Source organism: Mixophyes fleayi, chromosome 5 (assembly GCF_038048845.1).
Source record: "Mixophyes fleayi isolate aMixFle1 chromosome 5, aMixFle1.hap1, whole genome shotgun sequence".
NCBI lineage: Eukaryota > Metazoa > Chordata > Amphibia > Anura > Limnodynastidae > Mixophyes > Mixophyes fleayi.
The window spans coordinates 173005444-173033166 of NC_134406.1; the positions used below are offsets into that span (position 1 = coordinate 173005444).

Consider the following 27723-nt stretch of genomic DNA (forward strand, 5'->3'; position numbering starts at 1 on the left):
TGTTATAGTCATAGCCACTTTCTTTTCCACCCATCAGGTACAAATATCTCAGATGCAGTGACCAGCATTCCAACACGTTTTAGCGATGGCGAACTCCTTTTTCAGGCCAGTAACGCAGCAATGATTGATGATACTTCAGACCGACAGTAGCGGATAGGGAAGCTTGGCTGCAGTTCAGTGTTATTGTAAGAAATCTCAAATATTTATTCCATCTCCTGCACTCACTGTAATCACATTTTCACCATGTTGCCAGGAAGGGAGCTTTGACATGAAGCCATAAATTGACACAGGCTTCCATTGTTGCACTTATGCTATTGACAACACTGAAATAATATGAAATAGTTATATATTTTCCTACCTGCACAAGGACGACTAAAATGTCATTATAAATGCAAGACTCTTAAAAACATCCTTTCATTATTGCATTTAATATGTTTATTTCAAACGGACTGCTCAAAATGGTTTCCACAGATTGATTTTACACAGATTAAAATACAGTGAAGACTGACATTGCATGTATAAAGCTGAAATATAGCCCTGGTGGAAGAAGCAGAGCATGGTGTCAAAAAGTAACAATTGCATACATAAAACACAAGTATAAATGGAGCATTAAAGGATGCTTGCTAAAAGAAAAGTTAAAAGTCTAACATTAAAGTGTACAGTATTCAAAGTGGATCGGTTCGATACTGCAATAGAAAATGATAGGACCATTTTAAACTAAATCTTATTAGTTCAATGGCCATCTACACTTGTGTACAGACTACAATATGTAGCTCCTCACTTGCCTCTGCTAACCTTTTCTTTTCATTTCACCTTAAATTGCCTATTACCCATTGTACAAAGGTTTCTGTATGCCTGCCAGCGTTTGAGCTGCTATAACTTTCATGCATGCATGGCTGTGTAAAGGCAGCGCTTGCTTTGTTATAGAACAGGTGAGTTAGAGGAAGATGTGAGATAAGAGACATCCAGCAATAACCAAGGTAAGAGAGCCCACTTGAAATAACTCTACATAACAAATCCTATTTATAGATTCGTCTTTGGAACATGGGATGTGTTACTTGGAAAATGAAAAGAAAATATTATTTATATTAAGCTACTATATGGAGGCGACATACACTTGTAAAGATTAGACAGACATGTTTTTGTCAGTACTGGTTGTATTAGGGCTGTTGAATACATAGCCAGTAGCACACAGGGCTGCCAAGTATAAAATGATTTTGTATTAACTAAACCATTATTACAGGGTCTGGCTTAACCATCAATGTTAAAAAGTACCCACTATTCTTTGGTTACTCATGTCCCTGAGCGATAAAACATTAAAGACACTTTGTCAGCTGAACCAACAATCATGAGAACAAACCTTATTAATTCACTAAGAATGTCTCATGAATATATGGCCATCAAGTACCTCAGTAATGTTACTGGAACATTGGTGCAATGTACTGTATGTATGCATCATACTTGAGTATTTATGTGAACAGAAGATCCTACTTGAGTATTTAACATTACTTAATTTCATACTACACACTTATATATTATTAATGGTAATATGTAAAACTCTCCCACGATTTCCTGACATGACAATATTCATTAATCTTGATATAATATTTTTAATGAACAATTTGTTAAAGTACAACTCTGGCTGTTCTACCTTTACAGTATAACCCTATGCAACACCTTAAACATGTCTGAAAAATACTAATCCAGACAAACCGCACTACATGATTCATTACCAGTTTTTACAGAACTGGACCAATCGTATGACTGGTATTCAATTTCATCAGTTCATTGAGGACCGTACATTAACAAGATGTGAGAACGTCTAGAATATCAAGAAATAGGGTTGATAAAAAACAGTATTGTGCATCATGGCTCATCAATTGTATTTAGCATTACATGAGGCAGAATATAAAGAAACATCAGGAAGGAAGATAGGATAGCACAAGCCAGCCCACAAGTGGCACAAAAAGTTAGCTCAGCTCCATCTATAAGTGAAATTTAAATCAACCTTAGTTCATCACATAAACCTGGAAGCCTTGCAGGGGATATACAGATCTTTGCACAGCAGTGTCCAGAAGTGCCTTAACTGATCTAAAAATGAAGCATTGCACTACACCTACACCAATAGCCCTACTTTATACTTGGTGGACCACCCCAATCTGAAAAAATATAAAAATGTTATATATAGCAGTGACAACCACTTGTTCATTAACAGTACAAGCCAAACTATAATATACAAAAATTACTGCAGACTGATCAAGACGATCGTTTTTCTTTTCTACTTGTTTTTTGCTGTACCTCGTTATGTTATTGCTGAACTATTTAAAAAGGTAAAATGGAAAATATTGCTGTTGAGTGCACAGTGATTGATTACAAAAAGGCCCTTGGATGTAATACCTACCCAGGGCAACATTAAACAAGTATGTGACCAATAGGTCAAAAATGGTGCAATTTCGAAGAAGAGTACTGTGTATCTGTGAACATGGTTCTGGCCCCAAAGCACAGAGGCCTGTGATGCACCTCTAATTCTATATCTTATCTTAAGATTATCCTCAGGCACCTGATAAATGAGATAATGGAAGCTACTACCATTCTCTTTTGTAACATTTAGATGAATGGCAAGCAGATAAATACAGATCCAAAAGGCAGATTTGATGATTTATAGGAAAGTTCTTAGAAAGAGACAGTTTTGGAGAGCACTCTGTTCATCAGTGCATGTTGTTCCTTTAGGCGCAGCACTGCTTTACTGTGCTCTTCATCGACTGCCAGACGTCTCTCTTCTTGCTCCTTCATGAATGCACCCCACTGGGAACGAAGCTTCTCATTCCTAGCATTTACTTCACCACCCTGTAAAAAATAATGATATAAAAACCATATGACAATTATTTATGCTTTTCTGTACTTGTTTTAGGAATTGTTTTTAGGAGAAATAGATAAACTTTTATGCTTTCTAGTTCTATGTGTCGGTCTGCGTCTATATATAATGGATACATTGTTCCCACTTACTTGGGTAACCAGTTCAGTAAAGGAAAGCAAGCAGGTAATAAGTGGCCACATGGAATGGGATGACAGAAATGACCTGTATGTATGGTTTACCATATGTAAATCAATAATTGCTGAAAACATTTTTACATATGTACCTTTTTTTGAAAATCAGCTTTTTAAGTTAATTATATGTTTGTGGAAGACGAACAAAACACTAAACAATGTAATAATTGTTTGAGCATAAATATTAAAATATTTTCACATGTTTAATAGGCATATAATTTAATCTCACTAAAATGTGATAGAAAATTGCAGATTCCATTCTACCTGTAGCTGTATGTTAATTTACAACTTGGAGATGGTGGAAATATATGCTTGATGTTTTACTGTAGCCTGTGTGGAATTTTTGCACCTATGAGGTTGACATAGTCTCCTTTCTGTCTACAAAAGCAGTTATTTGTGCCAAGAACCAGTTCCACATGGTCCCTGGTTACTGCAGAGATAGTAGGACAAATTATTTCAGTGCCCATTCTGAGAAGGCATATGTATAAAGAAAGGGGACACACCTCTAGTATACAATGGGTACATGCTGGTAAAACTGTGGTATATGAATGTGTGGGACACTGGTAGGTAGAATAATTTGGGTACATGGCTCATGTATATATTGAGTCAGCACGGGCTGGTTCAGTATAATTTGTTTGGCACAAACGGATCTAACAGTGTAGGCCCAAGTTAGGTTGTGGTACAATATCTATGGGCACATGGGTAGTATGTCATGTGGCAGGCACAGGATAGTAAGCAATACGAAGGAGCGCATGTCTGACATTATGTGTGGTAAAGCTGGCATAAAATGCTGCTCATTTTACTTAGCTACACCTACTTATATGTATAGACCCCAAGCGTTTTTTTTTTGTAATGCATATACTATTTCATGTTATAAAATTTCTAGGCCTTGCTTCAAACTTTGGAGTTATTTTCCACGTTTACTAAAGTCAGTCTGGGCATACTTTTATTAGTTAGGCCGGCGGTTCCCAAAGTGTGCGCTGCGGCTCCCAGGGGTACCGCGGCGCTGTCACTGGGGTGCCGCGAGCCAGCCATAGGAAAAAAGAAAGAGCACATAAACTTACCAATCCGTCAGGCGCCGGGACCCAGCAGCCTCCTCTGGGAGAGGAGGCTGCTGGGTCCCGGCACCCGACGGATTGGTAAGTTTATGTGCTCTTTCTTTTTTCCTATGGCTGGCTCGCGGCAAAGGAGTGAGAGGGAGCGTGACAGCGGGGCAGACAGCGGGACAGACAGCGGGACAGAGGAGTGTGACAGACAGCGGGACAGACAGAGGGACAGAGGAGTGTGACAGCGGGCAGACACAGGGACAGGAGTGTGACAGCGGGCAGACAGAGGAGTGTGACAGCGGGGCAGAGAAAGGGGCAGACAGCGGGACAGAGGAGTGTGACAGCGGGCAGACAGCGGGGCAGTCAGAGGGACAGAGGAGTGTGACAGCGGGGCAGAGGAGGGGGGACATCGTGAGAGGGGCAGTGGAGGTTGACACAGCTTGAGAGGGGCAGAGGAGGGGGACAGCGTGAGAGGGGCAGAGGAGGGGGACAGCGTGAGAGAGGGCAGAGGAGGGGGGGACATCGTGAGAGAGGGCAGAGGAGGGGGGGACATCGTGAGAGAGGGCAGAGAAGGGGGGGACATCGTGAGAGAGGGCAGAGAAGGGGGGGACATCGTGAGAGAGGGCAGAGAAGGGGGGGACATCGTGAGAGAGGGCAGAGAAGGGGGGGACATCGTGAGAGAGGGCAGAGAAGGGGGGGACATCGTGAGAGAGGGCAGAGAAGGGGGGGACATCGTGAGAGAGGGCAGAGAAGGGGAGGGACATCGTGAGAGAGGGCAGAGAAGGGGAGGGACATCGTGAGAGAGGGCAGAGAAGGGGGGGGACATCGTGAGAGAGGGCAGAGAAGGGGGGGACATCGTGAGAGAGGGCAGAGAAGGGGGGGGGACATCGTGAGAGAGGGCAGAGGAGGGGGGACATCGTGAGAGAGGGCAGAGGAGGGGGGACATCGTGAGAGAGGGCAGAGGAGGAGGGACATCGTGAGAGAGGGCAGAGGAGGAGGGACATCGTGAGAGAGGGCAGAGGAGGAGGGACATCGTGAGAGAGGGCAGAGGAGGGGGGACATCATGAGAAAGGGCAGAGGAGGGGGACATCATGAGAGAGGGCAGAGGAGGGGGACAGCGTGACAGAGAGCAGAGGAGGGGTGACAGAGGGGGCAGTGTGTCTGGATGCAGAGGCGGCAGTGTGTCTGGATGCAGAGGGGGCAGAGTGTCTGGATGCAGAGGGGGCATTTTTGCATACAACTAAATAAGTATTTCTGTCCTGACCTAAATACTTATTATATTTTTTTGACCCAACTACTTCTAAAACAGGACTGCTCAATAATTATTTTGGAGGGGTGCCTTGAAAAAATTTGGAGACTCTAAGGGTGCCGCGAACTGCAAAAGTTTGGGAACCACTGAGTTAGGCATTAAGCTTACTAGTGGGGAGAGCTGGGGACACAATGCAAGCCATTGCCCCTTTCAAGCCCCCCTATTTCACTGATCCCATTACCAACTAGAGTGTTGGTACTTGTATGCTGCAGGGTGGTTTAGAGTGAATTAGCCCTCTGTACTAATAGAACTAGTTTGTCAGTCTTCAGCACACAATTCTTATTAATGCAGAAGTGGATAAAGAGCTACCTTTACTCATCTAAAATAATACCCTATTGGATAAAAATATTAATTTTAAACTAAATCATATGGAAAATGCATAAGAATCTTTAATAATTAATTGCACAAGGATGGACACTTTAGGAGAATATAGAGCAGTGATGGGCAATAGGCAGTCCTAAAGCTGCTAGCATTCATCTGCAGCACCCAGCTAGTTCACGCTTAATTGTCAGATTTGTTTGCTATACCTTGTAACGCTTGTTTAAAATGCCTGCTAATAGCTTATTAAAAATAGGAGTGAATTATTTAATTAAATGTATTGTTTTAACTTATTACTGACAATAAAATGTAATGTGCGGCCCCTGAAGTCTATCAGGTTATCTAACGCTGATATAGAGTATGATCATCTCCAAAATATGCCCAAGGACAAAAATATTTACAAGTGTCATAGGAACATTATCAATTAAGTATTTTGGGAAATGAGATATTTGACTTGGGACATTAGTACAGATATTTATACTCTATCCACAGTCTATTTATCTTGTTTAAGGTTTAGAATGAATTACAAAAGCATCCCTTGATAGACAGACCTCAGAAAATGGTAATAGCTAGTGTGATATTTAAAGTGTTGTGCTTATTTGTGTTCCCTGGAAGTTCTGTGTAGTCCGAGTGGTAGGTCTGTGGTTAGCCACATGTATATGCACACACCACCTGTTTTACAGATATATATGTGTAGGTGAATTATGAAGGTGTGCAATGCACAACATACAGCAGTACTCATTGTGTGGATATTAATCAAAAACAATATTAAACTTTTCTGAAATCTTTTTGTCAAGTTTGGGATTCTTCAGAATGACACACATCTGGTTCATCTAAACCCTAACCAGTTCAGCTATTTTAAATGGGTGATCTGGGAGCCCTTACTTCTCTAGGCTAAATATCTTGTTTTCTAATTTCCAACCGATAGACAGAAAATTTAAATATGCTCAAATAATACAGATGGCAGTAATACAGATGTTTAAAATATATCACGTTTAACATGTACAAATTATAGTCTGCAAATTCCACTGAGAGTATAGCTAGAAACACTATTAGCATCGTATGACCCCAGACTAGTCATTTTAACTTGGTATGTTTAAGAGATGAGCATTTAAATTGCTATGCATGCTTAATTTAAAATAAACATCCACTCAACAAATTTTAAATTCTTAATCCAACTGACAAGCATTTGTTGACATTGTTTTCTCCTTTTCTCCTACCTTACAGAAAGAAAACATTTGAATATATGACTCACTATATAGCACTAAATCTATGTTAATGGGATGTAACACGACAGGAGTCCTGGTTGCAATTCAGGATCTATTATTGAAAGTAAGTGTGAGGGCTCAGTTTCCAAACTGTATTTAATGTCAGTTGAAATATCCAGCTTACAAGTAAATAAGTTAGAAACAGGTTCGAATGTGCCTATTGTCCCCCAAGAAGGTTACCAGAAATGTTAATCACAATATTTTTCAAATGTTACTATCAATTGTAGCATATGTTTGTTTTTTTTACTGTTGTAGAGTTCTGCTTTTAGGACATGTATTAACTGTGATTTACCCAAGTGGGTAAATGTGGTAAAGGATAAACAGAAAACTATTATTTTGTTATTATTTATTTTAAAAAGCACATTAACATTTCAATTAGAATAAAGACGAAAATGTGGACTATGTACACCAAACAGTTTTTTCATTTAGGGGCATATTTATTAACGGGGTTTTGCCCCGTTAATTATTATCTGTCATCGCAATAATGACAGATGATTTTTCAAATTAATTTATTAAAAAAATCATCCCAGGACAATGCATGCAAAAGGAGGCTGTCCCGGTGATAACTTTGCTTACCTTTCAACTCTGGTAACCATTGCAAAGTGTGATCGCACAAAGCCACTTTGCGATAGTAACCAGAGGGGAGACCAGATAAGCTGCGGCGAGGGAGCCCTCTACCACAAATCTCTTCCCATAGGATTCAATGACTAAAACCATCATTAGAAATAGGGGACAAGTTCCAAGCTGAGCTTTTTGGAACTCGATAAAACTGACCAGACCGCAGTCCCCATTGACTATTATGGGAACTGCAGTTAATGCGGTAATTTGCCTAATGCAGGAGGTCATAAACTAAAAGTTTACTTAAAAATGCCTAAACCAATGCAGGGAAAAAAAGCAGATTCCGCATGATTTAGGGCTTCAAAAATGGGCCCCTTATACTCACAACTTATTTTACCATGTAAGAAATATCATGAGTTAAGTCATGTCCAAAAGCTTCATGTAGAAGCATATTATAAATAAATGTTTGCCAGCAAAACACTTAAAAATAAAGATGAAACACAAAAATTGGGTTGTCTTTTTTAAAATAATTTTTACTAATTTAGATTTTTGTGTTGCATTGACTACCATTTTTTCTGAGCTTTGGCAAAGGTAATATATTCAAAATGAATGTCTGATCTTGTTTCTAAAACAGCAGAGGCTATGGATGATCCAGTCTTTCCCAGTTATTTTGTGCACTGACCTTTCTAAGCATTTTCCCTATTTTCCTGTAAACAGAAGGGCACTGTATGAACAGGTCCTTTGGGCTTTCACCACTCCAGTCTTGGCCACAGAATGGAGACCACTGTTGACTTTTAGTGGGAGTGTATAGGTCATAGTGGTTTCCCGCTCTTGATGTTAATACAAACAAGTAAAGGTTTAATCTTCTTAGTCTAAAGAATTAAAATATACCCATCATTTAAGGAAAGCAGTTTTGGCAGCTTCATAACGCCCCTAAAAGGTTACAAAAGTAAATTTACTGAGCTGAAAAAAGTAAAAGAGCTTTAAAGTAAATGTTGTGTGTCAAGACTTTTCCAGGGAGTCAAGTATCTGAAATATATGAAGTAGGTAGAATATATTATTTTTGTATTCAAGACTAGATCAGAGTATATCACTGCCACGCTACTTGCTCCTTTCACACAACATCTGTAAAGTTTTACTGTGTTTAATTAAGTAGTTTCCTAACCAGGCACTGTTCAATTCATAATTAACCAAACAGGAGGAGCCTATCGAAAAATAAACAAGCTGTTTTTAAATTACACGGCAATAGGTTTTGAAATTAGTCATTTGCAATAAAATTCTAAAACGATAGTAACAAGGCACTTCACCGCATGAGAACTGCTGTGGGTGCCAGTTTTATGAATGGAGTACCTATATGAGCTCCTAAAGTCCTAATTGGTATTTCAGCTTGTGTAGTTTTACAGAAATCCAAACATCAAGACTGAAATAGGCCTTGGAAGTTTAATCTATGACTTGAGACTCCCAAAATGAATCACCATAATATTGGATATTGGTCACCATGATCCTCTTTCATAAACAGATTTTCTTCCCCTACATGTTTGTGTTTTTCAACATGGCTAATACAGTAAAGTTCGTCGCCCTGAGAACATATATATATAGGTGTTAACATTAGTAATATTTTTAAGTAATTACACCCAGTTCCTGCTCAAGTCTTCCCTAGAGGTCATCTAGCTATGGTGTCATTGTGGATAGACAACCCATAAAACAGAATTTAAACTGAACTATGGATCCCAAAGTTGACACAAAGTTTAAAACGAACCTTGGCTGCAGAAGGTTAAGAACCCCCTAGAAAAGGTCATGCTGCAAGGCTCATTAAACTTTATAATGTTGCACTGCCAATATGTAGTAAGTGTATATGAATTATTGTACTAAAACGCTGAAAATTCAGGATGAGTTTTCGTCAGCTTTTATCATGCATTGCTGTTTTTATGTAAAGCAAGAATAGCATGTAATTATAATATATGCTGTATGTAAGAAGACAGATCCAAACTACCATTTGTTGCAGTATTTTACATTATTTATGTAGCCAACATTTGTCTTTTTTGCATATTCTAACTAGTGATTATCAAACTGTGCAGAGTAGTACTGTAAATTGGTAAGTAACACCATGTACCATACAACAAGACTGCTAGCCAGACAGACACAGAAATGCACAATAAATGATTACCTACAATTAAGGAAAGGTTAGGTAGTGTAATTCATTTGGTCACATATTACAGTAACTATAGGCAAAAAGTAAAAAAAAAATATAACAATATGTAAGAGCACACTTGGAAGCATTTACTGATGTTATCCTGGGCATCAGAATCTTTCTTAACAGCTTCATATTGCTTTTATCACCAAGCACATTGACATTATTAATATGTAACAGTCACATTTCCCTCTGCATCATAAAATGCAGTTCCTCCCAGTAAAGAAACAAGCTTTATATTTGCCAATATTTCTATTTGGCATACTAGGAAATTGGTTTACTTGTTCCTTACTTCAAATTTAGAATTAGGATACTTCTAATGTATTTGGTGCATTGGCACTGTCTAAATGTCTATTTAACTTTCTGGCGGTTCAAAATGCAAAAGTGAGATGGCACCTGAATATGCACAAAAGCAGGTATGCTCAATATGCAAGTCAAACAAGCAAAGCAAATGGGACACTTAAGTGATTCACAAGCTCCCCTTACATACTTCTGCATGAAAAGCCACTCCACATTCAGACTTAATAAAACCACACTTGTAAAGGTTTAAAAGAGCAACAGTTATAAAATTTACCTTTCCATTATGGGATTTTATTTTTAATTCTATAATAAAAGAGACCTTTACATTTTACCAACATGTGAAAAATGCAGCTTACAAAGTAAACAAGAATTAGTAATGCGTGGAGAAATTAAGCCACAGATAGAGCAGTATGGGTTAAAGTGGAATACAAGGACTTGGAAGCATATGTACAGTGTTCCAGTGATGCCCTCTGCTGGCTCTTGTACCAATCAACATTTTGTTCAGGCAGACCTAGGGGGGAGATTTACTAAAGCATTGTTTAGGTTTTTTGTTGATTTCCTGGCGGACTTCACACCGCAAGATTTACTAAAGTCAAAACTGCTGAAAAGTTACGATTTTAAAAAGCACCACATTACAAATCACCATCTCACATTTTTTTGCATGATAATACAATATGTGAGATTTATAAACAGTATTTTACCAAACCACTGAAAAAAATCACTAGAAAAAAGTATGGTTGTTAAGAGGCGAGTTAGCTCAAACTGCTTGAGGTCTGAGCTATCCTGCTTGTAAGAACATAAAAAAAAACCAAAAAACCCCTCCATCCTTAAAAAGCCTAGTGCTACACAACATTGGGCCAATACTCTGAGGCCGTAGCTCTTGGCAAGATAAAAGGCCGTTCCTCACCAGCTGCCTGGCTATTGACTAGATGGGCAACCAGACCTTAATTCAGTTTACATCAGGTGCTCCATTCCATCTGTTTTTTTCTTCTTTGCCCTTTGGATTACATTAGATTATCTCATGATAAATATGTCCAATAAGGAACGTTATTACTGAACTCCTTATGGGAGCAGAACTTATTTTAATTTTAGAAAAGGGGGCACTACTTATTTGATTATTACTACTCTGGCACTCACTGGCCAGGGATGCTGGGAGACTCAGATCTATATGGTTTCAAAAACAAAACAGATTATTGATTACTACATTTCTCTCTGGTCTTTTTTGATATTGCTATGATACAGCATATAGTACAAGTAGCTAATAAGATGCTAAATAACTGATTGAATGCAGTATGTCAATGATTGTTAGTGCACTTTTATTTTAATACATTACAATTACCCAGCTGCAGATTACTTATTTGCTTATATATGTACCCCTGCAACTGTTACTAAATACTCTGCTTATGTTTCTTCCTTCTGTGCTATTTAGCCTTGTATTTATTTTATTACGAAGCGGTTTATTTTTATTGCACAGCCAGGGTTGTCTGCATCACTGGTTTTCTTGGAAAAATATGGACACCTCCAGTAAGTACAGACTATAATGTTAGAGACATGCTTTTCTGGGATAAATTATGATTTTATAATTTGGCAAAAAAGGGCTTAAAATGTCCAAAAGACATTTGTCTGACCTAACCAGCAGACAGTGATTGACAGATTGGTAGACTGGCTCTGTGTTGGTTGATTCATATACAGAGGAAGACCCAGAGGTGTCATAGCAACTCAGTCTCAGCTTTTAGTATTTGATTACATAATTGCATTGTTGGAGCGACTTCAGCTGTATGTAATGGAGAACAGAGATAAAAAAAAAAATCAGATTAACTCTGGAACAGGTAGTGAAAGGGATGGTAGAAATCAGCGAGAAGAAGGCCAAGGCTTAAGAAAACAGGGAAAATAGGGCTAGCAAAGCAGGCCAAGAGGTACAGAGGGTGAAGGAACAGTATAAGGAGCACACAAGAAAGAGGGCCCTGCTCATGAGAGCTTACATCCTAAAGGGAAGGGGGGAAGACACAAAAAGGGTGGTACTAATTAGGGAAGAGAGCCAGGACAAGGAAGTTAGGAGGAGGACTGATAGACTTGAATAAAGAAATGAGTCTTAAGGGCACACTTGAAGCCTTTGAGAGTAGATGCTAACCTGATGGAACATGGAAGATCGTTCCACAGCAGGGTAGCGGCCCGGGCAAAGTCCTGAAGACGAGAGTGAGAGGAGGTGATCAGTGAAGTAGTGAGGTGGCGGTCACGGGCAGAGCGGAGGGGCGGGTAGGAGTGTAGGTAGAAATGAGATTGGAAATGTAGGGAGGGGAAGATTGACTAAGAGCTTTAAAGGTGAGGGTGAGGAGTTTAAATTTAATTCTGTAGGTTATGGGAAGCCAATGTAGTGACTGTTGGAGGGAGACAGCAGATACAGAGTTGCGGGAGAGAAAAATGAAGCGGGCAGCAGCATTAAGGATAGACTTAAGAGGGTCAAGGCGAGAATCAGGTAGGCCAGAGAGAAGGTGGTTACAGTAGTCAAGGCGAGAAATAACAAGCGAGTGAACAAGGGTTTTCGTGGCTTCCGTGGTGAGTAAGGGACGTATCTTAGATATATTCCGAAGGTGGAAGTAGCAGGATTATGAGAGGGACAGAATGTGAGGCTTGAATGAGAGGGAGGAATCAAGGATGACCCCAAGGCATCAAACTTGGGGGACAGAAACGAGGGTAGTGTTATTAACAGAAATAGAGAGGGGTGGAGGTGGGAGAGTCCTGGCAGGGGGAAAGACTATGAGCTCGGTCTTGGAAATATTGAGTTTAAGGAAGCGTTGGGACATCCAAGATGAGATGGCCGAGAGACAGGAGGAGACACGAGACAGAAGGGAAGGAGAGAGGTCAGGGGATGAAAGATAAATTTGGGTATCATCAGCATAGAGGTGGTACTGGAGGCCAAAGGAGCGGATGAGGACACCAAGGGAAGAGGTGTAGAGGGAGAAAAGCAGGGGGCCAAGAACGGAGCCTTGAGGAACGCCAACAGGTAGGGGAAGAGGGGGTGATGTAGAATCATGAGTAGAGACTGAGAAGGAGCGGTTGGTGAGGTAAGAGGAAAACCAGGAGAGGACAGTGTAGATTTGAGAGTTTGCAAAAGGAGTGCGTGGTCAACGGTATCGAGGGCAGCAGAGAGGTCAAGAAGAATAAGAAGGGAGTAGTGTCTATAGGATTTAGCGAGAAGAAGGTCATTAGTGACCTTAGTGAGGGCAGTTTCAGTGGAGTGGGCGAAAACCAGATTGGAGCGGGTCAAGGAGTGAGTGAGAGGAGAGAAAGGAGGTGAGACGGTTGTAGACAACCCGTTCAAGGAGTTTGGAGGCAAAAGGAAGAAGCGAAATAGATCGATAATTAGAGAGAGAGGTGGGATCAAGGAACGGTTTCTTGAGTATGGGGGAGACAAGAGCATGGAGAGGGAGAGGTTGAGGAGGTGTGCAAGGTGGGAGCAGGCTTCAAGAGAGAGGGAGCGGAGGAGGTGGGAGGGGATTGGGTTCTGTGTGCAAGTGGAGGGGGGAGAGGAAGAGAGAAGGGCATAGACTTCATCTGTAGATACCGGCGTGAAGGAAGAGAAGGAGGGTGAGCTAGCAGGAGGGGAGGGGAGAAAGCAGCATCAGATGATGGTGACAAGGGGGACAGAATGGGCATGGAGGGGGGAGAGGGTGGGGTAAGAAGGGACTGCTGGGAGATGTCATGACGTATACACTCAAGTCAGCATGAGTGCGTGACTTTCTCCAAAGCCGTTCTGCACTGCGGGAGCATTTTTGAAGAGAGCGGGTAAGTTTAGTGTGCCATGGTTGCGGCGGGGACCGACGAAGCTTGACGGTGACAGCCGCGGGTGACAGAGTCAAGAGCAGCGGTAAGAGTGCAATTGTAAAAGGAGACAGCCTTATCGGGGCAAGAAAGAGTGGTGATGGGGAGAGGACCGAGCCCAGGGAGGAGGAGAAACTGGTAGGATCAACTGTGTCAAGATTACGCCTGGTGAGAGTAACCTTGGGGGATGGGGACGATGAGAGGGGTGGAGAGATGTTAAAAGAGAGGAGATGGTGGTCCGAGAGAGGAAAAGGAGAATTAATGAGGTCAGAGACAGTACCGAGGTGTAAAAAAAGCAGATCTAGAGAGTGCCAGCTGTGGTGCGAGGGAGAGGAGGTCCATTGAGAGAGACCAAGGGAGGAAGAGAGGGAGAGAAGTTTGGAGGCAGCAGGGTCTGAGGGATTGTCTATAGGGATATTAAAGTCGCCCAAGATGAGGAAGGGAAGGTCAGTGGAGAGAAAGTGAGGGAGCCAGGTGGCAAAGTGATCAAGAAATTGGGAGACAGGACCTGGAGGACAGTATAAAACTGCAACACGGAGGTGAACTGGGTGGAATAGGCGGATAGAGTGTACCTCAAAGGAGGAAAAAGAGAGGGAGGGAAAAGAACAGCAGGAGGAGAGAAGTATGCCGACGCCACCACCTTGCCGTTCCCCAACTGGTCTGGGTGTGTGGGAGAAGGACAAGCCCCCAAAAGAGAGAGCAGCTGGAGAGGTAGTGTCCTCAGGGGATAGCCAGGTTTCAGTGATGGCAAGCAGGTTGAAGGATCTAGAGATAAAGAGATCATGGATAGAGGTCAATTTGTTACAGACTGATCTGGCATTCCAGAGACCACAGGATAGTGGAAGAGAGGGAAGAGGAGAAATGTGGATGAGATTGTTGGGGTTGCTCGTCTGCAAGGGTGAGTATGATATGGAGCGAGGGGAATGACAGGAAGAGAGGGTGGGAATCCATGATAGATGGTCTTTTTTTCTACAATATTGGGGTAGTAACAAAGGTCTTTAAGAGAAATATACCAGACAAGGCCTCGACCACTTAAAATTCTTTCAACTGTGTCCACCACTAGAGCTCCTGTGACAAATAGGGCTAAAACAAGTAAAAATAAAAACAAAACTGTGGATGCCAAATATGCCAAAGCCCAAGATACTTGGGCACTTACAGAAGTGAACTAGAGAAGTCAACTTGGAGAGACACGGAAATATTGATCAGTTATTAGCCCATGAGTTGTGGGTGTTAGAAACATCTTTAAAATCTTCACACTTTACAAACTGTTAAACATATGTATCTGCATCAGGGGACTCCTATGTTTAATCCCTTAAACTCTTGCATTCAGTGGTATCAAAATATTTAAGTGAGGTCACTTAACCCTTATTTTATTATTATTATCATTTGTTAGGCGCCACAAGGTATCCGCAGCGCCGCACACAGTACTAACAGTAGACTATACAGAGTGAAACCATACAGAACAATGAACAAAAAGTACCAATACTTCAGAAACTCCGGCTAGTCATATGCAGTAAAGATGGAGGGGAAGAACAGGTATGGAGACAGGAGGGGAGGGGGCCCTGCTCATACGAGCTTACATCCTAAGGGAGGGTAAACCGACCAGGCACAAGAGGAGCCAGTTGAGGCAAGAGGAGAGAAGGGAGGACGAGCAAAGGGAGGAGATGGGGGTTAAGTAGATGGTTGGTAGGCTTTGAGGAAGAGGTGAGTTTTGAGTGCACGTTTGAAGGAACACAGAGTAGAAGAGAGACGGATGGAACGAGGGAGGTCGTTCCAGAGAAGGGGGGCTGCATGGGAAAAGTTTTGGATTCTGGAGTGGGAAGAGGTGATAAGGGTGGAGGAGAGGCGGCGGTCGTTGGCCGAGCGCAGGGAGCGGGCAGGAGTGTGAATGGAAAGGAGGTTAGAGATATAAGGGGCAGTAGAGTTGGAGAGAGCCTTGTAAGTGGTGGTGAGGAGTTTGACAAGGATTCTGTAGGGTAAGGGGAGCCAGTGTAAGGCAAGGCAGAGAGGGGAGGCAGAGGAGGAGCGGCGTGAGAGGAAGATGAGCCTTGCGGCCGCATTGAAAATAGAGCGGAAGTGGGAGAGATGGGAGTGGGGGAGGCTAGTGAGGAGGAGGTTACAATAATCAAGGTGGGAGATGATGAGTGCGTGGATGATAGTTTTGGTGGCATCCTGAGAGAGAAAAGGACGGATGCGGGCGATGTTGCATAGTTGGAAGCGACAGGCTTGGGCAAGGGAACGAATGTGGGGGGCAAAAGAGAGAGAGGAGTCGAGGGTGACACCCAGGCAGCGAAGTTGGGTGACAGAGGAGATGGTGGTGTTGTTGACGACAATAGAAAGGTCATCGTGGGATGGAAGTCTGGGCGGAGGAAAGACAATGATTTCAGTTTTAGAGATATTGATTTTGAGAAAGCGCTCAACATCCAGGAGGAGATGGCGGAGAGGCAGTCGGATACCCGAGCGAGGAGGGTGGAGGAAAGATCAGGAGAGGAGATATAGAGTTGAATGTCGTCAGCATAAAGGTGATACTGAAGACCGAAGGAGGAGACGAGAGCACCAAGGGAGGAAGTGTAGAGCGAAAAGAGTAGAGGGCCGTGTATTGAGAGGCCAATAATATTTCCAATCTAGCTGAGAGTGTTGTGAACTACGACTTCTGTTATTCCATCTCCATCCCTTTCTATACACCGGGCGGTTTAATTGTAGCATAGTGGTACTACTTTCCTAAGTAAAATGATGCTTTATTGAAATCTTATCATGGGAGATTTTCTGTGAGATTCAATTTCCTACCAGTCTTGGACAGATTCTCATTAGCTGCTGGTTTGTCAGTATGAAGGGTTTTCTGATTTTCTCCCCTTTATTGTATATTGTTTGCTTGTTTATTACTTTGTTTAAGCAATGTGATCTTTATATCAGATTTAACATCTAATCAATTCTGTATTTCAATTAAAGAAAAACTTTTTGCCGCTGGATAGACTAATCACAACGTACTATTAAAGGGTAGCGGAGGTCTGAAGATTTGTTTAATATCTTGATCATATTTACTAAGTTTTAAGGTGATGACATTTGGATAAAATATGCCGAGTTACATGGTGCCCTGTAAGAAAAATGACTGGCAGACTATGGGTCATCTGGATTACCATTCGCAGAAAGCGGAAAATTTATCAAATAATACAGATGATGAACTAATCAGCACACCAAAAGGTATTCTTACATTTTCCTAGGTCATACATTATTATTAATAAAAAAAGATTGAACAATTATTCGCAATGCTGATTCAGAATGATCTGACTTCAGGCCACTCACGAATTAGTTAGCAACAAAAAACAACCTCCCCCTGCACACAAAAAATATAAGCTACAAAACATTTTACAAAACATATAAAGTGCATTATTCAATTATGTATCACTTTACACATCTGTTAGAATATATTAATGATCACTTCCCCAAAGGTGCTTGTGTGTGCATTTTTGTGTCACAAGAATCCTCACTATTGCATTCCTCAAAAAAACCACAAATATATTTATATTTAAGGTAAGACATGTGAGTGTTCATGAGGTGTGCAAATAAACAGTGCACTGCTACAACACAACACCCTCTCACCCTCCAATTTGTACTTCGGTAGACGTATCTCTGAGATCTGTTGTAGTCCCAAGATCAATATAATAGTTATACAATATCTGTTCTCTGTTATTAGTGAAATAACTCAAAAGATGTAGCAAGGATTTTACCATTTCTTATTATTAACCATGCAGATATTGGCAATATTCTAACGCACTTTTTTTCAATTCACCTTTGCCAATCAAACAAAGTGGCTTGTATTCTCATGCCATTAGGAGAGGTAATAACCAAATGCTACCGCTGCAGACTTTGATTGCATGTAGTTGTCACTGCAAAACTAAAATCCTTACAACAATTTTTATGGTAAAACTTGACCCACAGCTTTGTAAACTTTTAGTTAAAAGCCCGCTGTCAATAGCAAAAAAGTCCCTATGTGAAAGCACACAAATGTGATTCTAAGACAAGTTAACGTGTACTAATGTTGAAGATTGAAATTGCACAGAGGTTTCCAGCGTCTCTGCAGGTATCACATGCTTCCTGGTTCTTGGATGTTTTGTCAATCTCAGTGTTGTGATAGAAACGTGCTGTGAGCTATATTTACCTTTGCATTTTCCTGCTCTTGCTGGTGGAGCCTGTGGATGATCTGATTGGCAGTTTCCACTGAAAGAAACAGATTTGAATTGATTAATCAGCTGTTCTGTCCTCACAGGGAAATTGTATCCACATAAGAGCGTGGCAGACAGCGGACTCAGTGTAGTAAAACACGTTAGCAGTATGTTCAGGAAGTGCCCGTGGGTGATAACTATGAAGACCTGGTTCAGCACATTGCACCCTGTTGCTTTAAACAAGCCAAAGCAGGAAAGGATATTAAGGCAGCATCACTTTTTTACTGCTGACAAGCAATGGGAATTTGTAGTTTTCGTGCATACGGAAGGAACAGCTTGTCAAATCACAGATTGCTAACAGATGGACACAAGACTCAAATACTTCCTTTATTTACATATTCTGGAACAGCAGAATAAGCATTATAGGATCTTCAATTGTACTAGGAATATGCCACATTCACTGTGCTTATATGCTGTACAGGCAGACCCATGAGGTGATATTTTTCTGGATAAGCACGAACACACAGAAAATTGCAGACACTTACCCAGCTACTTCACTGGTGTGAAAACTTTGGTAGGTGCCAGATTTAAAACCACAACAGGAGCAAATTTGACATAGCTCAAGAATATTTTGCCAACGCGCGTCACTTTTCCCTTTTGTTGGCAAGAAACAAGCTCAGAGAGAAAGAACTAAACACATAGTTTGCCCTTTTTGACATGTGCAGTATAATTTTGGTTGATTCCAGGAATGCAAGACTATGCAGAAACACTACTTTACAGCACGCTGGGGTTAAACTATGCAATACACAGGAGAGATATGGCATATTGTGGCCTACAGTAGCCAGTGGCTCAGGACACTTGAACAACTTGCTACAACCAAGCAGATTCCCATTTGAATTCCTGATCACCCACATAGGCACAGGCGGTGACGGTCTTAAGCTGGAAAACATTCAACACTCCCCTCAGGAGTAAACAGCTTGCAAGTATTTGCTGACTAATTAAGAGCATGTAGAATATTCTAATAGTTCCACTAGTGAGCTACGGGATGTAACAGTAACATAATTTCATTGGTACCAGCAATATCCTGTGGGAGTAGTGTACAACACACAATAGTGTGCTTAAACCCTTATGGTAAAATGTGACGTTGGAATATGTCATTTGTGATTCCAAAATGTATGTTGAACAATTACATATAACAAGTCCAGAGCAATTAGCATCATCAAAACAAAAATGCATTTTACAACATGGTGTAAAAGAACAGAAATTTACAGTAACTTAAACTCATATTCTAGCACAAGTTAAAATACTAAAGAAAAACTGGTTGCCATTAAATTACATTCATGTAATTTTCACAATTAAATAATTCTGAAGCAATTTTTAACAGGAAAAAAATATATAAAAAAATTAATAAACAGACATCGGCTGATTACATTTCACTATGAACAGTGCATATAGTGCAATCATTATAAAAAATCTGTAGTTAACTAGCACCTTAATAAAAGTATTTCAGCTCAACCAACATCTGTGTGTCCATGTGTAGTGCCATTTCATCATCAATTTATTATATAGCGCCACTAATTCCGCAGCACTGCACAGAGTACTCATTCACATCAATCCCTGCCTCATTGGAGCTTACAATCTAAATCCCTAACGTACACACACACAGACCGAGAGAGACTAAGGGCAATTTAATAGCAGCCAATTAACCGTATGCTTTTGGAATGTGGGAGGAAACCGGAGCACCCAGAGGAAACCCACACAAATTTGTGGTGATGCCAACATGTAACCACCTCTAAACCTCTAATTGTTAAGACCGGCACAGAGTAATGATAAGTGGGGTCCTTTCAAATAGTGTAGGATGGTTGTGGAGCCAAAAGCATCTTTATATGGAACCAACCATGTTCAATATTCTTGTTTATTCATCTTGTAAACTTTTGTATCCATCTCACTAGGAGCACCTTCCCAGAGGTTGAGGTTTAGATCATTCTAGGACTCAAGTGCCAGGTTGATGAACATACTATGTTAAATAAACCTTTAATACAATTTCTAGTTGCCAGAATCATATAATATTTGCTTACTAAGGGAGGAAAAACAAACACATTCTTAATATATTAGCAAATGTAAGTCAAGATTGTATAAAAGCACCTACTTTACTAATGTAGAGCCAATTGCGCATTGACACTGGCAGGACAATTTAAATATAGCAAATGTCTATTTCTTGTTTTAAGCTCCTCAATTAACATAGAAACACAGACTGTAGTATATAGACACAGGGGTTTTATTTTACATTTGCATAAGTGTTTGTTTTAACAGGAGATCTTCCTACATGACCCACTGCTATAAAACTCATAATCCACTCTGGCTGCAGTACTCGGCGCAATCACATACATCAGCAGAAATGTAACATTTAATATGAAAAGGAGATTGAAACATCACAGATTTCTGTAGCAAACCAAAAGGCAACCTGCTTCCATCTGCCAACTAGAGTCGTGGCCAAAAGTTCTGAGAATGAGACAACTTCAGTGATTTTAGACCTTTTTGTCAGTTGTTGCTATCGTATACTGAAATACAATTACAAGCATTTCATAAGTGTCTAAGGCTTTTATTGACAATTACATTAAGTTTACGTAAAGAGTCAATATTTGCTGTGTTGACCCTTCTTTTTGAAGACCTCTGCAATTCCTCCTGGCATGCTGTCAATCAACTTCTGGCCATCATACTGACTGATGGCCGCCCATTCTTGTCTCTTGAGGATTGACCACAAGATCTCGAAGGGATTAAGGTCTGGGGCAGTGGTTCCCAAACTTTTGCAGTTCGAGGCACCCTTAGAGACGCCATACTTTTTCAAGGCACCCCTCCAAAATAATTACAGAGCAGTCCTGTTTTTATAAGTAGTTGGGTCAAAAAAACGTAGTAAGTATTTAGGTCAGGACAGAAATAGTTATTTAGTTGTATGCAAAAATAACACATAAATCCACGGGAATTATTTCTTTCAATTATATTTCTGTCAAAGCATAATTTACAGCTAACCCACACTGTGCCCCCTCTGCATCCACACGCTCTGCCCTGCCCCCTCTGCATCCACACGCTCTGCCCTGCCAACTCTGCATCCTTGCTCTGCCCTGCCTCCTCTGCATCCTCGCTCTGCCCTGCCCCATCTGCATCCTCGCTCTGTCCGCTCCTTCATTCTTTTGCCCCTCCATTGCTGTTTCACCATTTCCCTCCGTTTCTTTACTTACCATACTTGACCTTCTTTCTTCTATTTCTTCTGTCTTATCAATTCAGCGATGCCTGGGACCCAGCATCCTCCTTCCTGCCGCTTGTCACGGAATGTCAGGCGTCATGACGTCACGCCCGACATTCAGTGAAAGGCGAGGAGGGAGGAGGATGCTGGGTCCCGGATGCCGCTGATTTGGCAAGTTTTGTTTTCTCCTCCTGGCCGCGGCACCCCTGGGAGCTGCGGCGCACACATTGGGAACCTAGGGTCTGGGGAGTTTCCTGGCCATGGATCCAATATTTCGATGTTTTGATCCCCGAACCATTTAGTTATCACTTTTGCCTTATTCCATCATGCTGGAAAAGATATTGTTCATCACCAAACTGTTCTTGAATGGTTGGGAAAAGTTGCTTTTTGAGGATGTTTTGGTAATCTTCTTTATTCATGGCTGTGTTCTAAGGCAAAATTGTGAGTGAGCAAACTCCCTTGGCTGAGAAGCAACTCCACACATGAATGGTCTCAGGATGCTTTACTGTTGGCATGACACAGGACTGATGGTAGCGCTCACCTTTCCTTCTCCGGACTTGCGTTTTTCCAGATGCCCCAAACAATCTGAAAGGGGATTCATCAGAGAAAATGACTTTACCCCAGTCCTCAGAAGTCCAATCCCTGTACCTTTTGCAGAATCCGAATCCTGAATATCAGTCTGTCCCTGATGTTTTTCCTGAAGAGAAGTGGCTTCTTTGCTGGCCTTCTTGACACCAGGCCATTCTCCAAAAGTCTTTGCTTCACTGTACATGCAGATGCACTCACACCTGCCTGCTGTCATTCCTGAGCAAGCTCTGCACTGGTGGTGCCCCGATCCCGCAGCCGAATTAACGTTAGAAGACGGTCCTGGCGCTTCCTGGACGTTCTTGGGAGGGCCTGAAGCCTTCCTCACAACTACTGAACCTTTCTCCTTGAAGTTCTTAATGATCCGATAAATGGTTGATTTAGGTGTAATCTTACTAGCAGCAATATCCTTGCCTGTGAAGCCCTTTTTGTGCAAAGCAATGATGACTGCACATGTTTTGTTGCAGATAACCATGGCTAACAGAGGAAGAACAATGATTTCAAGCACCACCCTCCATTTAAAGCTTCCAGTCTGTTATTCTAACTCAATCAGCATGACAGAGTGATCTTCAGCCTTGTCCTCGTCAACACTCTCACCTGTTAACAAGAGAATCACTGACCTGATATCTGGTCCTTTTGTGGCAAAGCTGAAATGCAGTGGAAATTTTGTTTTTGGGATAAAGATCATTGTCATGGCAAAGAGGGACTTTGAAATTAATTGCAATTCATCTGATCACTCTTCATAACATTCTGGAGTATGTGCAAATTGCCATCATAAAAACTGAGGCAGCAGATTTTGTGAAAAATAATATTTGTGTCATTCTCAAAACTTTTGGCCATGACTGTAGATTCATTTTGGCTGTAGTTTTTCAGGCTAGATATGGCCATTCGTTAAGACCGGCTCTAAATCGGTGGTGGTCAATCACAGGGTACAGGTGAAATAGTATCTGGTAGACCGCAACCACAGCTCAGTGTGGATATACAGAAAATTCCATCACTTCACACTTGCCCTAACTTCCACTGTGAATTTACAACTCGCTGTCATTAGGACCTGTGTGGGTCAAGCTATCAACCTATATGAACCAGACTTTACCACATCCTCAGATCACCAAGTCATGAATTACCCCAAGAAAATTGAACATGTAGAGGGGACATTGTAAATTGTGGGTGTGGGGTATCTGTGCAACAAGTTGGCTGGCGGTAGTTGGGAGGGAGTCTCTGGAAGATGGGACGAGGTATCTGTAATAAGTGGTTTGCAAAGTAAGGGGATATTTATCTGCAAGATGCTATTTCTCTGCAGTCTGTGGTTTGCAATGGGAGATAATTCTCTACAAAAATGAATGGCAATCATTTACCCTGCGCAATATATGTCTGGTGATTATTGCATATGTAATTGATTAGAGAACATATGGAGAATGCAGGAGATTTTGGTTTGGTGCAGTGCAAGAGCCACAGGACCTATAGCCTCAATCAATTACACCAGGATTGTCTTCATTTGGGGCTTAGGTCAAATAAATGAATTGATAGAACTTACAAAGACTGTACTAAACATAATCACAAAACCCTGGGCACCAATGCTCTAAATATTTCACCTGGGAAACAAAAATGTTAACGTTAACAAAGTGCTACAGCTCAGAGGATACTAAAAACTGTTGTCAAGAAGCTTCTAAAAGTTGAAAACTCAAATTACCCTGCAGACTAAATGCGCAATGGAAACCTTGTTATTATTGTGCAATAGTGTGTCAATAAAGACCCAGAGAAGAAAAACAAGCACATTACACCAATATTGGTGGATGTTTTTTGCTAATGTAATCTTACATATATTCATGTGACCAGGTATTAAATAATTGACTTACAAGTTTCAAGCACCAAGCCCAGCTTGTTTTGCATTACATCTGCACACCTTGGAAGAATAGGATCGTTGGTTTCAGAAACGCTGTTTTTCACATTTTCAAGAACTCTTATTTCTCTATGTCCTCGTTTTTCCTAAAAACAAAACACCACATAATTTATTTAAATAGACTGAATAATGATACTTGCTGAACTTGTGCTGTCACATGCTCACATTTACATGTTGAAGACAAATTGGAAATACAGATAACTGCCAAAAAGCACAAACAAATACTCTTAACTTAAAGAACAGAATTTGTAAATATCCAGATACCAAAAGTGTCTAATCAACTTGCATGTTGACATCCTGAATTTCAGCAAATAAAAGAGGAACACTATAGAGTACAACATGCTTCAGACTTTACATAGTTGCTTAAATTTGCCTGCCCTTTTTCCCCATAGCATAAAATACATTTGTAGACTTGCTAAATTTAATACACTGCTACATTTGCATTATTTTACATTGAGCAGTTGTTAAAGAGTTGTATCATAAGAAAAAGAGTCAGTTATTATAATGATGTCAAATTACTGCATTTTCATGGACCTTTTCAACACTATGGCATATTGTGTATGTATCACTGTGCTTCTCCTCCCAAGAACCAAAGCTCAATTCCTTTTTTAGATTGTGATTGTCAAACTCATTAGCATGCTGCTACACTAAGGAACAGTGATGGGCAACAGACGGGTCACCGAGCCTTAATCAGAAGCCCCTAGTGCCGTCTTTTTGCCGCTGGCAGTCCTTTTCATTACTTAATGCCCCTTTGTCCCAGTTCTTATTTTCTGCTTTATACACTTAACATGTATCCCCAGTTCATACTCACTAAGGCTAGGTACATACTGAAGAATTTTCCAATCGACATCTTATCTACAATGATTTTACCTTCGACCGAACGACCGATCGCTTAGACTATTAATGTGTACAAACTAGTCACGTTTTAAATGATTAACTAAAGACACAGGTGCAAGATGCATTATCAATTACAAAAGGTGTACTAATATGCAACAAGACATATATAAAATATATAACTATATGAGCTGAAGTGGGAAGAAGACCTTGGCGTGGAACTTGAGGTAGAAGAGTGGGCTAAGATCAGGTCACAAGTCGCTAAGAGCTCCATCTGTGTCCGTACTAAAGAGAACTCGTATAAGCTCTTATATAGATGGTATTTAGTCCCAACCCGCTTGAAAGTCATATATCCTGACTCCTCTAGTCAATGCTGGAGACTCTGTGAGCAGGAAGGCTCATTCCAACATATTTGGTGGTCCTGTCCGAGACTTGTGGAATTCTGGCGGAAAATTCACAATTTAATTGATAGAGTCACCTCAGTAAAACTCCCCCCCTGCCCCTCATACTCACTATTGCATAGGCCTGTACCGGACGTTAACAAATATACAATGGCGCTTATAGGCCATATACTTAATGCAGCTAAATGCGCAATAGCAGCAAATTGGAAACACCCAGAATCCCCATCGCTGCTTGAAACTATCAACAGAATTTGGCAGACCTATAGTTGTGAACACATTAGAAGCATTCTCAATGACCGTCCCAATAAATTTCGTGCGATTTGGGATCCTTGGCTCGCCTCCTGTGGGACAGAACAGCCAAGACCGGATCAGAATGGAGACTAATGTCCACAACGTCAGAAGACGCTCAATATATGGTATGTACCTATAATACATTTAGATGACAAGTCAGGTGTCCCTTCTCCCTCCCCCTCTTACCATACTAACATTTTTTCTTTCCCCTTCCCTTTTCCCTCCCTGTCCCCTGCTCTTTCTTTTCTTTCCCTTTCTCGGTTTTTATTTTTATTGATAAAGTTCACATTGTTTTTCTACTTCGCAATGTACTTGTTGTTTGACCAATGTAACTTAACCTTTACACTGTTTTTGAAAAATTTAAAAATCTCCCTAATAAAATATGTTTTGCAGAAGGACATGTCCCATTGCAGTATGGTTTAAATTATGGAGTGATTTCAAACAGTAAAAGTTTGAAAGAAGTCTTTCATTAAAATAATTTTTTATAGTAAACAGTTGTATAAAATTATAGCGAGAACATTGTGTATAGTTTGTTGTACAGTATTAAAAATAAAATTCTGTTTTGTAACAAATTAATACTTTCCTCTGGTTAACACTTGTATCACATACAGTACTCATGAAACACAGAAAATATTTGTAACCTAAATGGTGCCTCACATCTGCATGCAAAATACAAGGCCCTTGCTTATCACTTAAAGGTTAGGTCCAATTTTCGAACAATGGTATTCTGCAAGTCCTTACTAGCACTTTCTAAATAAAACTTAACGCTACCTACCACATTTATTTTTCCAGTTATATATACTTGAAATAATCTAATCCAATATTAAATTTCTTGCTGGTCATCATAATAACGGCAACAATTATATACTGATGGCCACATGGTTCTTTATGTCGGGAAACTCAGAGTGACAACCCGTACATTTTTTTGAATGGTGCGGTCAGAGAGATGCCAACGCACACTAGTTGCACAAATAGCTATTTACACTAGCAGATTGAATCCCCTCACAGCATGGATGCTGTTAACGGGAAGAGGAATCGGGGTAGCACAAATATAAAGAGCTTTTGCTGGTTAACCTTGACCTGAAATGTAACATTAGTATTAGAAAAATTGATTGTTATGTTATGTGTATACTGCAGTAAGATTGAAGCTTTTGAAAAAATACCTTACTTTTTGGCCGTAAGCTGGGTACACAGTACAGAAAATTTCTCTTGATGCAATATTGTTAACGATTTTACCAACGAGTGAATGTCCCGATCAGCATGCGGTTTCATATGTACACACTATACACGTTTTACCTTCAGATCTGAGCTCTTCATCTGTCATAACCAATGACTGGAAAGATTGTGACTCTGTAAACTCTATGAAAATCTGCCTACACCGCTGGTCGTGAGTGCATACACACTGGAGAATTGGCACAACATCGATTCATTGTTTATAAAATCAAACGATACGATGTGCATTCAAAAAGATAAAACATGATCGTTGAAGTGTACACGCTAATACGATATCGGAACGAACGGTCGTTTATCGTGTGATTGGCACGATAATCGGGTTAAAAACCTGTAGTGTGTACGCAAAATGTGTAATCAGTATATTACCAATACATTATCTTTATTTTACTACAGTGTGATATTATGACCATGTTTTTTTGCATATCCACAAAAGAATAACTAAATCATCACTCTCTTGGAAAACTTTACTAATGCTTCATGTTGAAGGGGGTTATTTACTTGTGGACAACATCTTCTCATTCAATAGTACTCTAACCCTACATTATAGGTTCACCAAATCCAGACATCTACCATGACCTGTTTCCACATGCAGCTTCCATGGGGATTAGCAGTATATCCTGTGGAAACAAAGTTTTTGTGGGAAACTGAAATCGGATTAGGGAGTGTAACTAATGTAGTAGCTAAATGGAAACCATTTGTGTCCAATCCAATCAGATGCTGTATTATGATAGCTTTAATGCACTGTTCTGGAAGAGCTGGAAGCTCAACCTCCTTCATAAAGCAGAAGCAGCTGGAAACAAGTAATGCAAAGTACTAATGGGTAGTGGCACTACTGAATAAGATTGAGTTACAACAGACAATAGCTTTAAATTATGTTTTCTGTGTGAAGTGTCCCCAGAAACGGGCACCAATAAACTGTAATGTCCCCTCAGCCACAACTCCTTCTGCAGACTCCCTGTCTCTTATGTGACATTCAACTGAGATAGAACCAGCGATGCATACCATACTGTAAGGATGTCCAAGCCAAGAAAAAAACATGGGGAACCCTTCTAGATTTCCAGAGTGGTTTGGGACCTTTGACATTTTGTGTGCTAAAAAAAACATTTTCTTCCTGCTCTTGAGAAACTTGTTTTAAGGCAAAAAATTATTGCGTAATCAAGCACACAACCCAAATACACATAAAAAAAAAAATACTTTTGCCCACTAATCAAA

General features: G+C 40.7%; 1 protein-coding gene across 1 annotated transcript in view; it reads right to left on the reverse strand.

Annotated features, from left to right (window-relative positions):
- Window positions 1-412: 412 nt before the first annotated feature.
- Window positions 413-27723, reverse strand: part of BLOC1S5 (biogenesis of lysosomal organelles complex 1 subunit 5) — a 41810-nt gene continuing 14499 nt past the window's right edge. Inside the window, exons 3-5 of the mRNA XM_075213043.1 lie at window positions 23709-23838; window positions 18020-18078; window positions 413-2847 (exon numbers count right to left, since the gene is read on the reverse strand). Coding sequence (XP_075069144.1) covers window positions 2674-2847; window positions 18020-18078; window positions 23709-23838 — 363 coding nt within the window. The 3' untranslated portion in view covers window positions 413-2673. The remainder of the gene's footprint in view (window positions 2848-18019; window positions 18079-23708; window positions 23839-27723) is intronic.